Raw genomic sequence first — 16,001 nt, 5'->3', positions numbered from 1 at the left:
CAATATTTTTAATTTCTATAATATTATATTATAGTTATTTTTATTAGTTATTAATATATATTAAGAGGTATATGGTTTTTTAATTAATATATCCGTAGTTATAATTAACTTATTCTCTTTTTATTATTTATAGTTAGTATAAGTTATTTTTTTATACTTATAATAAGTTAAGTTCGTTTATTATTTTTAATAAAATATAGGTTTTTTATACGCTACTATTAATAATAGCGTTTAATCCTTGTTTATAAATATTAAGGTTAACTCGTAAGTATACGTTATTACGTTATTAAGTTATATATAAGAATCTTTTTTTATTTTTATTTTTTATTATTTTTTTATAATTAGCTTTTTTAGTTTTTTAATATACGCTTTTTTTATTAAGTACTTTACTCGCGTAGTTCTTATTATTCTTTTTATACTTTAGCTTTTTTAATATAATAAATTTAATATTAGTCGTATTTATAATTTTCTTATTTTATATATTCGCTATTAAAATACTTTATAAAAAAGCTAGGGTTTAAGCTAAATATTACTTTATTATTATTATTAAGACTTAGTAACGTCTAACTAAATAATTAATTTTTTATATAAATATCTTTAATAAGTTTATTATTACGTCTTTATAAATAAAAATAACTATTTTATTTATATACGAAATATTAAAGGTACTTATTATTTAAGTACTTTATTTTAAATAATTCTTTATAAAAGAGGTCCTCGGGGTTAAATAAAGAGTAGTTTTTATTTATATAGGGGGTTGTTATAACTTTTTTATATTTTTTAGTTCTATAGAACTAAATAGTTTAATCGTCTTTAAATAAGTAAATATATTTATATTATAATTTATTATTATCCTTTTTAAAACTAATATTATTAATACTAAGTAGTATTTTATAATTAAGTTTTATTTAAGTACGTTATTAAGTAACGTCGTAAAGTTTATTTAAGTTATAGGGTAATTTTATTTTATTAAAATAAAAAGAACTAGTTTTTATTTTAATATTTTTTTTTTTAAAATTAAAGTTAATCTTCCTTTTTTTTATAACTCCGAAATTAAGAATCGGTTTTTTAAGTATTTTAATTTTATTTTTATATACGAGGTCTTTAAGTTATTTTTTAACTTTATAAATAAATTTTTTATTATTATTTATTTTTTATATTATATAAATAGATTTAGTTAGAAACTTATTTAAATTAAGTCCTTTTTTAAACTTAGTAAATTATTTTTAATTTATATAGTTTTATTGTACTATATAAACGAGGTTATTTATAATTTTTTTAGTATTAGGTCCTTTTTTTTTAAATTTAAAGAGTTACTTTTTTATATTAGCTAGGAGTTTTTACTTAATCCGTCTTTTAAAAAAGTAAAGTATATCTTTTATAATAGGGTCTATTTTAGCTTTTTTTTTTATATTTTTATAAATTTAAAAGAGCGTAGTAATATATTTAATATTATTTTTTTTAAGAGTATAGGGTCGGTAAGTAAGTATCTTTTATTTATTACTATTACTAAGGTTTTAATAAATAGTATAGTATTATACCCGGATTATCCCTTATTTTTAAGTTATTTTAAGTATTATTTTATTTATTTTTTACTATTTTAATAAACGAAATAGCTATTATTATAATAAGCTATTTATAAGAGTTATTTATAGAGGATTTCTTTATTTATAATATTAGCTCGCTTTTTTAAAATAAGTTAGTATTAGATATACTTAGGTTATTAGTAATTTCTAGTTATATATCTTAGTTTATTATAATTATAATACTTAAAGTCCTTTTTTTAGTAAGGTTATTTTTTCTTAGTAATACTAAGGTTTATTAGTCCGCTATAATACCCTATTATAGTGGTCGTTAGCTTATACTTGTGCTTATTATTAAGTTTAGCTTAGTTATTTTAGGTATTCTACCCTTTTTGTTTAAAGTATTATTCGTAAAGTCGATTATCGATTTTAATTATTATATTAATATAATTATAGAGTTTATTAGGCCGGTTTTATTAAGAGAGGTCGTTTTTAATTTCTTTTTTTAAGCTGTAATAAAAGGCTACTATAAGTACTTTATTATTTTAATTAAGTTTAGAAATAATTTATTTAAACTTAGATACGTACTTACTAGTTAACCCCTTTTATATAAGGGTTATAAGTTTTTATTTAGTAATTCGTTCTTTATCGGGGTTATTAAAGGTTTTTTTAAGTTTTTTTTTAAACTTATTATAATTATTAAAAATCTTCTTAGTATTTTTATCCTAGATATTACGTTTATTTTTAAGATAGTTTTTTATAAAAAGTTCGAACTAGGTAAGGGTATTTTTTTTTAAAGAATAAAGCTATGTAATAGACTTTATTCGCTTTAGTAATAAAAAAGGTCTTATAATAGCATAAGTAGGCCCTAGTTTAAATAAAAAATCCTTAGAAAGTATTTAGGGACCCGTTATAAGGTTTTAGTTTAGAGTACTTAGCTCTAAGTACTAAGGGAGGTTAGGGTATTATAAACTAAGCGTAAAGTTACTTATTCTTATTTTTAAATTTAAGTATTATATTATATAATTATTAAATAGTAAGTATAGCTACTTTAGTAAGCTACGTAATATTATTATTACTAATAATCGATATATTTATACTATTTAGTTAGTTTTTTAAAAAGTAAACTTATTAAATAGGAGTAATTAAAGTATTATAGCTAGTTAGTTATAGTAAGTATATTAGTAAAAGTTAAGGCTACGAGTACTAAATAAATAGTATTATAGTTATAAATAGCTTCCCTAAAGCTATATCTATAAATTATAATATAAATAAGGCTTTAATAATTAATTATAGTTTTATTAAAAGGGGTTTTTAATAAAAATAGTTAAAAGCGATTATAAAATTTAATACTAAGTTAATTATTAAAAAAGCTATAAGAAGTTTATTTTTAAACCTAGCTTAAGTTTATATTATATATAAGTCTCGTTTTTAAATATATTTTTTATAGTATTTTTATTTATTATTATTTAACTATTTACTAAACGGTTGTCTATCTTATTTATTTATAATCGTCCGTTTTACTTATTTATAAGTATCCGTTCTTTATTTTATTATATAATCGTAGTTATATAATTTATTTATAATTTTTTTATTCTAAGAGGAGTTACCCTAAGTTCGTTTTTTTATATATATAGTATAGTAACCGCTATAGGTCCTATAGGGCAAGGCCCTAGCCTTATTATACGTATTAGGTCGTAATAATAGCTATTAATAAAATACTTAGTTTTATTATAATTATAATACTACTAATACTACTCCCGTAATTATAAATAATTCCTTATAATAAAACTAGTTTTTTTATAATTATAATACGTAATATTTTTACTAAATAAGTTATAATATATTTTTTATATAGTTAGCTTATTAGCGCCCCTATATTTCCCTACTATTTTATTTAAATTTAAATTAAAATATTACTTAGGGGACGTTTATAAGCTCCTTATTAATAATAAGGATTACTTAATATATTTTATTAATAATATTAACTATAGGTAAGTTTATAGAAGTTCTATTTATAATATTATTATAAAGTATAATTTAAGCTATAGCTTACTTATTAATATAAAGATCTTCTATTTTTTTATTAAGATATATTTTAATTCTATTTCGAGCTTATTAATATAATTAACGAACTCGTTAACTCTCTTTTTTTAGTCTTACGAGGCACTATTTAAGTATATATTTACTATTATCCCTTAGTTAGCGAGATTAAATAAGTTATTTTATAAAAAAGTCTTTAGTTCTTTTTATATAATTTAGTCTATTATAAACTTAGGGACCCTTTTATAATTAAAAATATAATATATTTAAAAAGTCTTTACGCTACTACTTAAGTAGCTAACTATATACGCTATTTTATTATAGTCTATTTTTATTTATTAAACTTATAAGTTAAAATAATAATAATAGTTAAATAAAAAGCTCTATAAGTCCTATATTAATTTATTAATATATAATAAGTTAGGGAGGGATAGTAATTTAAATATAAACGTTTTACTTATAATACTTATTTAAATTAAAAAGGAGCTAGTAAATAAAAACTTAAGTAATATAAACTTATTATTTTATTATTACTTAAGTAGCGCTTTAAGTATAATTTTATTTATTAAGCTATTTTTAATTTAATAATTTACGTTTTTATTTATATTAAAATTAATATTTAAAGCTATTATAATTAAAACTATAGCTCTTAATATAAGGGCTAGGTTATTTAAAAAGCTTTATAAGCGTTTTAAATTTACTTATTTTTTATATAAGTACTCTTTATATATTATTATAAAATTTTTTTTTTTTAATCGTTGTTTTTATTTTTATAATTTTACTAATTTATTATTAATTATTTAGTTTAAATATTAATAAGTAAGAGTAAGAAGTTTACTATTTTATTTAAAATTCGTTAATATTTTTAGTAATATAATCTTTTTATATTATTATTATATAGTTCGTTTTATTATACTCCGTTCTTATATTATTTATTAAAAAAGAAGTAATTTTAAGGAGTTTAATAAAAACGAGTCGTTCTTTTTTTATTATTATAATATTAACTACGCTCTTTTATTACGTTTTATTTTTATAAATATTTTAAGCTCTTAACTTAGTCTTTTCTATAAATAAAAATTTTAAACTATTAATAAGTATATAATATAAAAAAAAAAGCTTATAAAAACTAATTATTATTAAAGTTTAAAAAATAAATTATTAAAATCTACTCTTTTTTTGAAGTATATTACTAATGCTTTATATATACCTAAGCTACTCCTTTATTACTTAGTCCCCCTCCTTATACCCCTTAAGCTATCCCTAAACTAACGGGGTCTAACCGGCAAGGCCTAATAACCTCATTAGGAGGGGGAGGCACATTCTTATTGTCTAGTAATACGAGTATACAAGACCGGACTCAATTCAGATCTCGGGTCAAAGAGTGACGGAGCTAAGAAGGTTATGGATGTTTATGACAGTCGTGTTGTATTTTCTTGCGGGGGGCTTGATCCAATAACCATGTAATTAGATGTCTTAGACTTCACCATATTTTACTATTTAATCCCGTTCTGAGCTCCGAGGACTAGAATTCGAAAACCAACCCCTTGGACAACTTTTCTGTGCCTCCTTACTAAGCTGAGCTGCCTCTCTGAATCAATTTTGTCACTTACCAGACATCATCACCGAGATGAAGACGTCCAATATCCTAAGTTTCCTAGGCCTCTTTCTCGTCAGCGCATTCGCTGTTCCAAATCAGAATTATGTTGATTGGAAGACCTTCAAGGCCAATGGAGTCAACCTCGGTGGCTGGCTAGTTCAAGAAGCCGTCCTAGACGCCGGGTTCTGGAGTCAGTACGGCGGCAATACCACCGACGAGTGGGGATTTTGCGTCCGTCTTGGCTCGCAATGTGGCCCGGTCCTGGAACGACGCTATGCAACCTATTTCCAGCCCGCCGACATTGACAAGCTCGCCAAAGCTGGTGTCACCATCCTCCGCATCCCGACACACTACGCTGCTTGGATCAAGGTTCCTGGCTCCCAATTATACACCGGCAACCAAGTTCAATTCTTGAAGAACATTGCGACATATGCCATCACAAAGTACAATATGCACGTCATCGTCGATGTTCACTCCTTACCAGGTGGGCTCAACGGCCTGGGTATTGGAGAGAAGGACGGCAACTATGGGTGGTTCAACAACGAAACCGCCCTGGAATATTCATACCGCACCATAGATGCCGTCGTTCAGTATGTTCAAACCTCCGGGTTTCCTCAGTCATACACCATTGCACCCCTGAACGAGCCAGTGGACAACCGCGACTTCTCCAAGTTCGGTACGCCGGATGCACTTAGCATCAATGGTGCTGCTTGGGTTGCAAAGTTTATCAACGGCGTCCTCTCCCGAGTCGCAGCTCTCAACCCCAAGATTCCAGTCATGGTACAAGGCAGCTTTCGTCCCGAGACGTTCTGGTCGCCGTATTTCCCTTCTGACGCAAACATCGTTTTCGATTCCCATCATTACTACTTCGCCGGCAGACCAACCACATCCGACAACATACCGACTTTCATCTGCGAAGATGCCAAGGGGTCTATCAGCGATGGGAAATTTCCCGTCTTCATCGGCGAGTGGTCGATTCAGGCTCTCAGCAACAACACTTTTGCCAGCCGGGCCAAGAATCTGAATGATGGGCTTTATGCTTGGTCCAAGTATACCCAAGGAAGCTCATATTGGACCGCCAAATTTTCTGGAACCGACCCAGTCAATGGTCAAGGAACTCAGAGCGATTATTGGAATTATGAAACTTTCATTGATTTGGGCATCATCGACCCAGCGTCTCCTGTGGGATTTTGCCCCTAGCCTTGAGGAATTCCAAGCCAACGATTATTTGACAACACGCGAAGCAGCATAATGAATCTTTTCGAATTTGATTGACTCATCCATAGCGTGCTGGCTATTGTGCTCGGCATTCGCATCCCTCAAAAAGGTCATGCCTGCCTCGTCGACTTCTCAAGTTCCCGAGAAACTCTTAAATATTAGCTAGAAACGAATTCAATACATGATCGCTAGGCCATTTTCACTGATCTAATATGCTCGTTGAGGTGACTCTGATCAAGACAACCTACATGTTGAAAACTTAGACTTATGTATTTTCCGGTGAATTGAAGCTGTTGACTATACCCACGCCGCTTATTCTTTATTCTAAGTATGATCCTTCGTGTTTAGCTGCTTGACCACAGTCGTCGTACTAGTCAACAGCGACACATACTGAAGAAGTCTTCATTTACCCTTCTTATGAGCCTCAATCTTCTTCTTGAACAGCTCAGACATGAACTTCATCCGCATCCACTCAGGCATACAATCAAAGAGTACCAACTGGACTGCATGTTTGAACCAAGGCGTCATTTCCAGCATGCCCCTTTGAGTTGCTCTGCCCGCTCTCTTCAAGGCGGCCTTGGCGAATTCTCTGCCGTCTGGTGAACCCGGTGCCATGGCTACAGCGTTCGACTGCGTCTTCACGTCGCCAACCACAAGGCAAAGCACATCGACCTTCTTCTTTTCGGCTTTCATCTCCCTCGCGATGGCGTTGCTGAAGGAAGAAACAAAACCCTTAGTTCCAGAGTACACGGCCACGCCAGGCATTCCCATTCTGCCGCCGGAGCTGACGTTGAGCATCAAAGAAGGACCATTCTTGGCGAGGATTGGGAGCATAAGTCGGGTCAACTGTGCCATGAATCGCGCGTTGAGGTTGATGGTGCCGTCCACCTCTTCGCCAGTGAAGTCTTGCAGATGCCAGATCGCCGGCGGCCGAGCGGACACACCTCCAACGTTGTTGACCAGAACAGTGATTTTCAAGTCATCCATGTTGTCGACAGCAGCCTGCACCTTTTCGGGTGTGCTGGTGATGGCATCGACCTTGAGGATGCGGACGGCGATCTCGTCCTTGTGTCGACGGAGACACTCCGATTCGATGAGAGCGCGGGCGTCCTCCAGTTCGTCTTCGTTGTTGCCCAGTAAGACGATATTAAAGCCTTGAAGCGCGAGTTCTTGCGCACATCCCAGTCCGATGCCTGCGGAGGCGCCGGTCACGAGTGCCCAGGACTCATATGAGCCCTTCCTCTGATATTTTTTCAGTGACACAGAAGGAAGAATCCATATCGCAATGGCGTCGTAGAACTTGTAGGCAGAATAGAGAATCCAGATGAGGCCGATGGCCTGCAGGGTCTGCTCAAGCATGATGGTGGTTATTGAGCTCGATGAGTTGTCGGAGGAGCTGCGATGGAGTTGAAAGAAGAAAGCCGCAGGTTTCAATTAGGATGAGACGAAAGTCTTTCAGCGGGAACTTCCAGGAGGGCTATCGCCTAATCACTCGCTAACGCGTCTCCGCTATGCTAGCGGCGTGGGGACAAGACCGTGCCCGGCCCGAGCATTGACTGTCATCGTGCACCTCATCTGATGTTAACACAGCGTGTTCGGAGTCAAGTCAAGAGAAACGACGCTCGACTTGTATTTGGAGAGCTCGCCTTTTATCGGAATATGCCGGCCTTAGCTCCCTGACTCAATGATTTCAGACACCGGCCCAGATGATCTATCGTGTAGGGAATACTTGGTGTTTTACTACCTAGTTCAAACCAGGATACGCAGCTAGGCTGGTATTTACGCAGACGCATCTCCTTCTCCTTGTGGGATCGATAGTGCTGCCTTGCCGATGATCTCCTTGAGCTCGTCCTTCAGCGTCTGTCTGAAACTTTTGTCTTTGAAGCAATACATGATTGACAGCAGCGCGTGGTACTTCATCGCGTACACAGCGTTTCTACCGTCAAAATCAGCCGTGGGCTCAGCTGCAGGTATTCGCTTAAGGTATTCGCGAATACACGGTTGACCAAGCTTGTATCTTGGGTTTCGGCAGATGCCCAAATCGGCTAGAAAATCCCTCGGGGTTAACCCATGAAACCACAGGATCTCTACAGCCTTGAGAAATCTTATTACTGACCCTCGTTGTGTCCCCAAAATGCACAGGCGTCAAACACACATAATCCATTTGAGGATTTCTTCGGCTTGATATTCCCAGGCCATAGATCAGAGTGAATGAGGCAGGGCATGACAGATCGTCCTTCTCTTTCAAGTGGAGCAAGGTATCTCGAGATCACTTCGTGGAGAAATATCATCTTGAGCGCTGTCAACTCATCGTCCATGCCATGAACGCGGTCGTCCTGGTCGAACAGACCCTTCATCTGCTGTCTCCAGAATGATTCCCAAGAAGAGTTCCACGAGTTGTTGACTGGAACATTGGCAAGATGAGTAGTGACATGAAAGCCGAATTTTCTAGTTGAGCTTTTCCCCATGCTGTTAGCATGGAGATCCCACACAGAAGCCGCCCAATCCCCAGGGCTGGGGGGGTCTTCTCTCATTTCCACGAACTGGCTGAGATAGAAGTGCGTGTTTGGATCGATGGTGTATGTTCCCCAACCGATGGGCTTTGGGACCTGGCCTGGAGAAAAGGTGTATAGAGCCTGTTCAGCTTCGAATGTGCCTCTCATCATGTCCATTCCAATTGCACCACGCGCACCCTACGCGAGAGTGAGAACTAATTTGGTCCAAATGGGAGTCCATTAATCACCTTCTTGAAGTACTCTTTCATGGTTCCATCTTCCAGCTGAACCACAATCTGAACCGTGGCCACCCAAAGACTATGGCCTGATGGTGCCACTTTGAGTACACTACAGCCTGTTGGAAGCTCTGTTATGATGTCAAGGCGTGAGCACACTGAGTTCGAACCCGGACCTAGCAAGGTTGAAAAGAAGGTACACACTAGCAAAAACAGCGTCATCAAGCTCACAGCCTTCGCCTGCATGCTCTGCCTGGTCTAGGTATCCGCTCTCCATGCTTGGTGGAGGTGTTGAGGAGCTGGTTAATTAGGTTCGGCTCGGAGTCTAACGCGGGGTAGTGGCTGACAAAAGGAGTAGCCAGGGAGAGGTCCAATCCTCGCCATCCTGTAGCCGCCCGGCTCCTTACGCGTGTGGTTCCCGCGAGCCCAATCACGTGGGGGCAAGAGAGACCCTGTCCAGTCGCCGGTATCTTCGCAATTGCTGTATCTTGAACCTCAACATGAGAAGCGACTCTCTGTTTCTCTCGTTCATTGCCAAGTTTCCGGCATCCTGGTTCTACATGCAGTCTTGATGGTCGTTACTGGCGCCATGTCGATTGACAAAAGCCCTTCGTCATCTGTATGTGCGCCCTCATCCGTGCTAGTATCTTAGATCCCGTTCTCCATCCCCCGCTTAATTCGGTAGCTCGAGGCTAATGTTTTCGTCGTACCAGCTGGCTGGTATCACTGCTGAGCCGCCGTCACTCTCTCCTAATCTCGGAAGTGATGAAACTCGAGTTCGTGCGCCATCCTTCGGCCCGCTACAACACCGGTTACGGAAGCTTAGCACGCGTCTCTCTCGGTCATCGAGATCCGACAGCTCATGCAGTATTCAATCACTTTCTGCTGCTGATATAAAGGGAGCCCTCGGTCTGAACTTGCTTCATGCGCCCTCGGAACCAGCAATCGACTTTGTGTTCGTAGGTTTTTGAGGAAGGTGGAACGACTCCATGTGGCAGGACTGATACTTGGTTGTTCAGATTCACGGTCTGGGTGGGGGATCGAGGAAAACATGGAGTCATTCAGCCGATATTGGCATGTTTTGGCCTAGAGACTGGCTGCCAAATGAGGCCGGCTTCAAACACGTCCGCATTCATAGCTTTGGGTACAACTCAGACTGGACAACACGGAAGGACAGCCGGTTAACAGTCCATGACTTTGGACAAGCGTTGCTTGCCGATCTTCACAACTCCCCTTGCCTTCGCAAGAATGGCGATGTCAGTCAGCCTCCTGCATACATGTATCTACCGCCCATGGCTAATACCAACCTAGACACCGATTGTGTTCATATCTCATAGCATGGGTGGCTTGGTGGCCAAAAAGGTGTGTCTGAGAGGACTTCATATCCCGAACTGGTAACAACGTACTGATATTCTTCAGGCGTACCTCATAGCCACGCGTGATCCGAACTACGAAACTATCGGGAAGAGGATCCATACTATGTTATTCTTAGGCACGCCTCATCGCGGAGCTGATTCTGCAAGTGTCGCGAGATTGGTCCGTCAGTCGGCTGGGTATGGCTCAAAGGCGTTTCTAGATGATTTGATTCCCGGCAGTGGAACACTAGATGTAAGTCAAATCATCGGCTCCTCAACGTGCCTAAAAGCAAATATCTCACATACTTCAACACAGCAAATCAACGACGAATTCAGACATATTTGCCACAATATTAACCTCTGGTCTTTCTTTGAGAGTTTGCCAACGAGTTTCGGCCCCAAATCATCCTTAATTGTCGAAAAGGAATCTGCCGTCCTTGGTAGGCAATGCTTTCACGTCCAGCTACGCATGTTCGTCATCCTTGTTCATTTTCTGACAATAGCTTTTGGCTTCCTCAGGGTTACCGAGAGAACATGTTCAGTATCTTGAGGCCGATCACCGACAAATGTGCAAATTCGATTCGCCAAGCAATCCGAACTATTTGACTCTACAACGAGCCTTCAAAACCATAGTCGAAGAGATCGGGACTGTCAGTGAGCCGATCCTTGGAACCATAGAATTACTTTGTCTGTCAAGCTAATCAATATTCACTCCTTCAGCTTTAGTCCAAAGCCAACAGGAACATAAATCCAAAATGCGAAAAATTGCTGCATTCCTGTGTATTGACCAACGGCCGGACGCAGTTCTTCTTGCTATAAACGAGAAGCAGCACCTCGGATCCTGTACGTGGTTGACAGATAGTGATAGATTCCAGAAATGGATCGATGGGCCAATCGGTCATTGGGCCGACAAAGAGTCATTGTCAGAGCCTTCTAGAGATCTAGAGTCTAAGCGTTTATGGCTCAATGGCCGCCCCGGGACCGGGAAGACTATCGCTGCCGGCCATGTAATCCGACATCTCCAATCTCGCAACCTTGACTGCAGCTTCTTCTTCTTCAGGCACGAGGAAACTTCTTCCTCCACTCTAGCCCTTTTGATGAGATCCCTAGCATTCCAAATAGCCGATTCAAACTTTGAGGTGCGCCAGGCTCTGGCTTCTATGGCCGAGGACAACAGAACCCTCAAGTTTGAGGATCACTATTTGCTCTGGGCAACTCTTTTCAACGAATGCATTTTCAAAGCAAAATTTGACCGGCCTCAATTCTGGGTTATAGATGCGATTGACGAATGCTCCTCCGAAGACCTACCTGGCTTGATTTCCATGCTGTCCCACATGGAACAAACGTTACCCATCCGAGTCTTGGTTACCAGCAGACCTGGTGGGCAAGTTAGGCGGTATTTAACACTGGAACGCACGGATTTTGTGGAGATCGTCACAGGCGAAGAGGGTTCGCTTAGAGACATCGAAGTGTTTGTTGAAGCCATGTTTCTTCAGACATATGATGCTGATCAATACGATGGCATACAGAATCTTGTCGCCGATGTTCTGACAAAAGCAGATGGCAATTTCTTATGGACGTCCCTCACAGTAGCCCGTCTGGAGAATGCATACAGTGTAGAAGACAAGCAAGATGTTTTGCGACAAATTCCGCCGCAGATGGACGAGCTTTATTCCCGCACACTCGATTTGATATCCCAATCACCTAGCGCTGAGCTGGCCGAATGTGTGTTGAAGTGGGCGATTTGTTCGCCAAAATCGCTTCACATCAACGAGCTAGCCGAGGCTGTGAAACTCGATGTCGGGAAGACTTTAGCAGCCAATGGAAGGGAGCTGGAGAGCATGACGGGACACCTCATTGTCGTGGATGGTCAGTCATATATTCGCGTCGCCCATCTAACGACATCAGCCTTCTTAAGCCAAGAGAGAGACAAGGGCTTCTGGATCGACACTGGGAAAGCGCATTTAGAAATTGCTGAAACATGTCTCGACCTGCTGTGCAGTTCGAATTTTGCGCCACCAAGAACGCATCGAGGAGTCGCAGCGGCCAGGATGCCTTCTCTTTCACCACTATCAGAATATGCTGCACTGAGCTTCCCTTACCATCTCGCTCAAGCCTCCTCAGCCACTGGATCTTCGCTTCTCCTCCTAGCAAAGTTCTTCACTACAAATGTCCTGACCTGGATTCAACGAACAGCTACAGCTGGGAACCTGTGGACCTTGCAGCTCACTGCACAGAGGCTCAAGACATACCTGGGCCGCCTAGCCAGATGTCAATCTCCTACCAGCACGGAGTTCCACACTATCGCAACATGGGCAAATGATATCTACCGCATCCTCGCCGTATTCCATTCTATTCTTCTCACCTCTCCATCTTCAATCCATTTTCTCATCCCGCACTTCTGCCCTCCCAAGTCGATGATTGGGCAGATCTTCGCAAAATCAACCAAGCGACTTCGAATTGCTGGTCCGAGAGAAGAAGATTGGAACGACAGATTGACAGGATACATATTCTCAGAAGAGGCGTATGCAATCGCCTGCTGTACTCGCCTACTGGCTGTTGGTCTTGCCAGCGGAGAGATCAGATTATTCCACCTTGCTGGGTCGGGGGCATTCGATGCAGCTGCTACATTGAATCACGGGAAGAGGGTTCGTCTGCTTGCCTTCAACCGAGCTTCTTCAGTACTAGTCTCATGTAGTTCTCGAAACCTACAAATATGGGACACCCACCGGTCTCCAGAACCTATCAGGCTATCTCCCGTTTGGTCACGAACTATCGACTTCACTCCAGGATCAATTTCATTCGACCATGACGAAGAAATGATAATTCTTTCCAATCCTCATGGTACCTCTTTGGTGATTTACGATATCAAAGATGGAAAAGAAGCAGAGCGGAAACTTTTGCATGTCCCCTCGGTCTGGGACTCAGACTCGTCGGATGAAAACGATAACAAACTTGGTTTATGGACACCAGCAATGCAGATACGACTCGACTCGGACCACAAGCTTGCAGCGTTATCTTACAGACATTCTTCAGTCTCAATCTGGGACTTGAATACTTCTGTCTGCGTCGGCAACTTTGAGAAAGACAATTTCAACTATGTTTACGCTACCTCACAAGTTCTGGACATGGTGTTCAATCCAATTGCTGAGGTCGAGCTGCTAGCAATATCATACATGGACGGCGACGTGGTAACTTGTAATCCATGGACACAAGACCAAGCAAACAAGTATCACCTGCAAACATTGCTATCTGCTCTATCCACTAGCTCCGATGGCAGGGTTCTCGTAGGTGCTGCAGAGGACGGAGGCATCTACCTTTTCCTCTTTGAGACCTTGCAGCCAATTTACCACATTCAACTACCAGGAGATCAACTAAGAATCAGAGATATCGCATTTTCAGCAGATAATCTCCGTTTTTACGACATCCGGGGGCAATGCTGCAACGTCTGGGAGCCGATTATCCTCCTTTCCAAAGAGGAGTACGATGACGACTCCCTAGAAATTTCATGTTCCAGAGAAGAAGTTGCCCTTCCGGAAATAAAAGCATCCCGTTCTCATGTGTATCAGTGGGGAGAAAGCATCACGGCCATCGAGCCAGCCAACGACATGTTACTCGTCGGGCGCCAGGATGGCACAATTGATGTCAGTGATCTGACCACCGGCGAGATGGTCGAGAAGCTCCGGATTCACGATGCATTTGCAGAGATAAAATCATTAGACTGGAACGAAGACACGTGTACGCTTCTCAGTATCGACACTACTTGGCGTCACATTGTCACCAGAGTTACTTCCCTGGGGAGTGGACCTGGAGCACAACTTACTTGTTTGCTCAACCGCAGAGGTGATAGTGATACATCTCAGATAATCCTGAGTCCAAAAACCGAATCACTGCTGGTCTGTACACATTCAAGTGCGACGTTAATTGCTCTCAACGGCACTGTCATGGGAGAGGAGAAGGATCTCAAGGGAGCCTGGTGGTTGAAACATCCATCGAATTCTTCCCATCTACTCGCCTTTCGAGACAGCCATTTTCATATCTATGAATGGTGTAATCTGAAGAGAGTGTGCAAGGGAATCAACCTATCTCCGAGCCCCCAAATCCAAGTTACAAAGGGTTGTCCTTCATGGATCAGCAGCAAAGGCTCTGGCTACTTAGCCCAGGGCCTTTTCAACGCGACGGAGCTAACTAGCGGCATTATCGCCGTCGAAGCTTCCAAGATTACACCCTCAACAGAGGTGATTCCGACTCGGAGTTTACATATTACATCTACGTCTCTACAATCAGTGATTGGATGTATTAAATCGAGTCTGCTTTTCCTCGATACAGCCGGATGGATTTGCTCAATGAGCCTCAACTACATGGCAGATGCGCAACATTTCACGCGACACTTTTTTATACCACTAACATGGCGTAGTGAGGCTGATGCCGTGATCAAGATTGTTTCAAAGACAGCGATTGCGTTCGGAAGAGGGGAGCATTTGATGATATTTCACGGGTTTTTGGAGTTCGAGGAAAGGATACCGATATAAATTTTCGGGAGGCAGTAAATTGTGCTCTTTCTATTGAATGAATCGTCATAATTCCCACTATATGCAATGGACTTATGTGTTACGTTTGCCAGGGTAGCATCCGTAGAGTCTCGAGAACTGTGCCATCGCTTTGCAGCACGTTGACGTAATTAATGCCAACCACCATTTTCCTTGTCACCTGACGTATAATTACCGAATTCGTCAGTCCCCATAGGCTAAAGCGGCTCTCTTTGAATAAGATAAGTGCGATGGGGGTTGTTTGAGCAGAGGTCAACCTCCCCTATTGTACTAATATTTCTTTGCATGAAACGCCAAAAAACATGCACAGAAGACTGAAATAAATGATTCCGGGTCAGTTAGAATTCTTTTTCAATCCATTCATCACGATTAGCCACAAGAAGCGGTCTTTACATCATCTACAGCATTCAAGATGGCTGCCACCGAGTCATCAGAAATGCCAGTCAAGCAAACCCCCAACGACGACAAAGAAATAGCGCCGTTCGTCGAAATAGCGCCAGAAGAGCCGCATTCAATATTCACAACTAGCGAGAAGAGGTGGATTAGCTATGTTGCTTCCCTCGGCGCCATGTTCTCCACCTTGAGCAGTTACATCTACTTTCCAGCTTTAGTCCCTATGGCTGTTGATCTCAACGTCTCGGTTGCGCTGATCAATCTCACCGTCACCTCATATCTGATAATAGCGGGCATCGCACCGGCCTTCATGGGCGATATCGCCGATCAAGGTGGTCGGAGGCCCGCATACATTCTTATGTTCACTCTCGTCGTTGCGTCAAATAAGTCAACATACCCACTTCCTGGCACCCCCCTGTTTCTGGCACCCACAAAAACGCGAAAATCCACCACAACCCAATGCCCACCCCCAACCTCCTTTTATCACAACATTTTCAATTCGCGTCCAAATGGGCTCATCTTTTGCACATGTCTTCTTCTATATATAATGCCTCAATATACCGAAGATCAGCTTCGTCAGGCTCTCGAGGA

General features: G+C 39.7%; 4 protein-coding genes across 4 annotated transcripts; 2 read left to right on the top strand and 2 right to left on the bottom strand.

Moving 5' to 3' along the window:
- Nucleotides 1-5,193: 5,193 nt before the first annotated feature.
- CTAM01_14850 (uncharacterized protein) lies at nt 5,194-6,363 on the top strand (the record flags this gene model as incomplete). Its single annotated transcript, XM_060530849.1, has 1 exon — nt 5,194-6,363. One exon carries the CDS (start codon nt 5,194-5,196, stop codon nt 6,361-6,363), a length of 1,170 nt encoding a protein of 389 aa, XP_060374558.1.
- A 420-nt stretch (nt 6,364-6,783) lies between these two features.
- On the bottom strand, nt 6,784-7,740 carry CTAM01_14849 (3-ketoacyl-CoA reductase; the record flags this gene model as incomplete). Its single annotated transcript, XM_060530848.1, has 1 exon — nt 6,784-7,740. One exon carries the CDS (start codon nt 7,738-7,740, stop codon nt 6,784-6,786), a length of 957 nt encoding a protein of 318 aa, XP_060374557.1.
- A 420-nt stretch (nt 7,741-8,160) lies between these two features.
- Nucleotides 8,161-9,389, bottom strand: CTAM01_14848 (uncharacterized protein; the record flags this gene model as incomplete). Its single annotated transcript, XM_060530847.1, has 4 exons — nt 8,161-8,426; nt 8,498-9,074; nt 9,125-9,243; nt 9,317-9,389. The coding sequence occupies 4 exons, from the start codon at nt 9,387-9,389 to the stop codon at nt 8,161-8,163; spliced, it is 1,035 nt and encodes a 344-aa protein (XP_060374556.1).
- Nucleotides 9,390-9,701: 312 nt separating this feature from the next.
- Nucleotides 9,702-14,901, top strand: CTAM01_14847 (uncharacterized protein; the record flags this gene model as incomplete). The annotated part of the gene is made up of 9 exons (XM_060530846.1): nt 9,702-9,731; nt 9,826-10,071; nt 10,132-10,368; nt 10,424-10,474; nt 10,532-10,720; nt 10,784-10,907; nt 10,987-11,121; nt 11,188-14,205; nt 14,885-14,901. 9 exons carry the CDS (start codon nt 9,702-9,704, stop codon nt 14,899-14,901), a joined length of 4,047 nt encoding a protein of 1,348 aa, XP_060374555.1.
- Nucleotides 14,902-16,001: the final 1,100 nt, after the last annotated feature.

Source organism: Colletotrichum tamarilloi (genome assembly GCF_030869305.1).
Source record: "Colletotrichum tamarilloi strain Tom-12 chromosome Unknown Scaffold_137.1, whole genome shotgun sequence".
NCBI lineage: Eukaryota > Fungi > Ascomycota > Sordariomycetes > Glomerellales > Glomerellaceae > Colletotrichum > Colletotrichum tamarilloi.
This window is presented reverse-complemented; position numbering and strand designations above follow the sequence as displayed.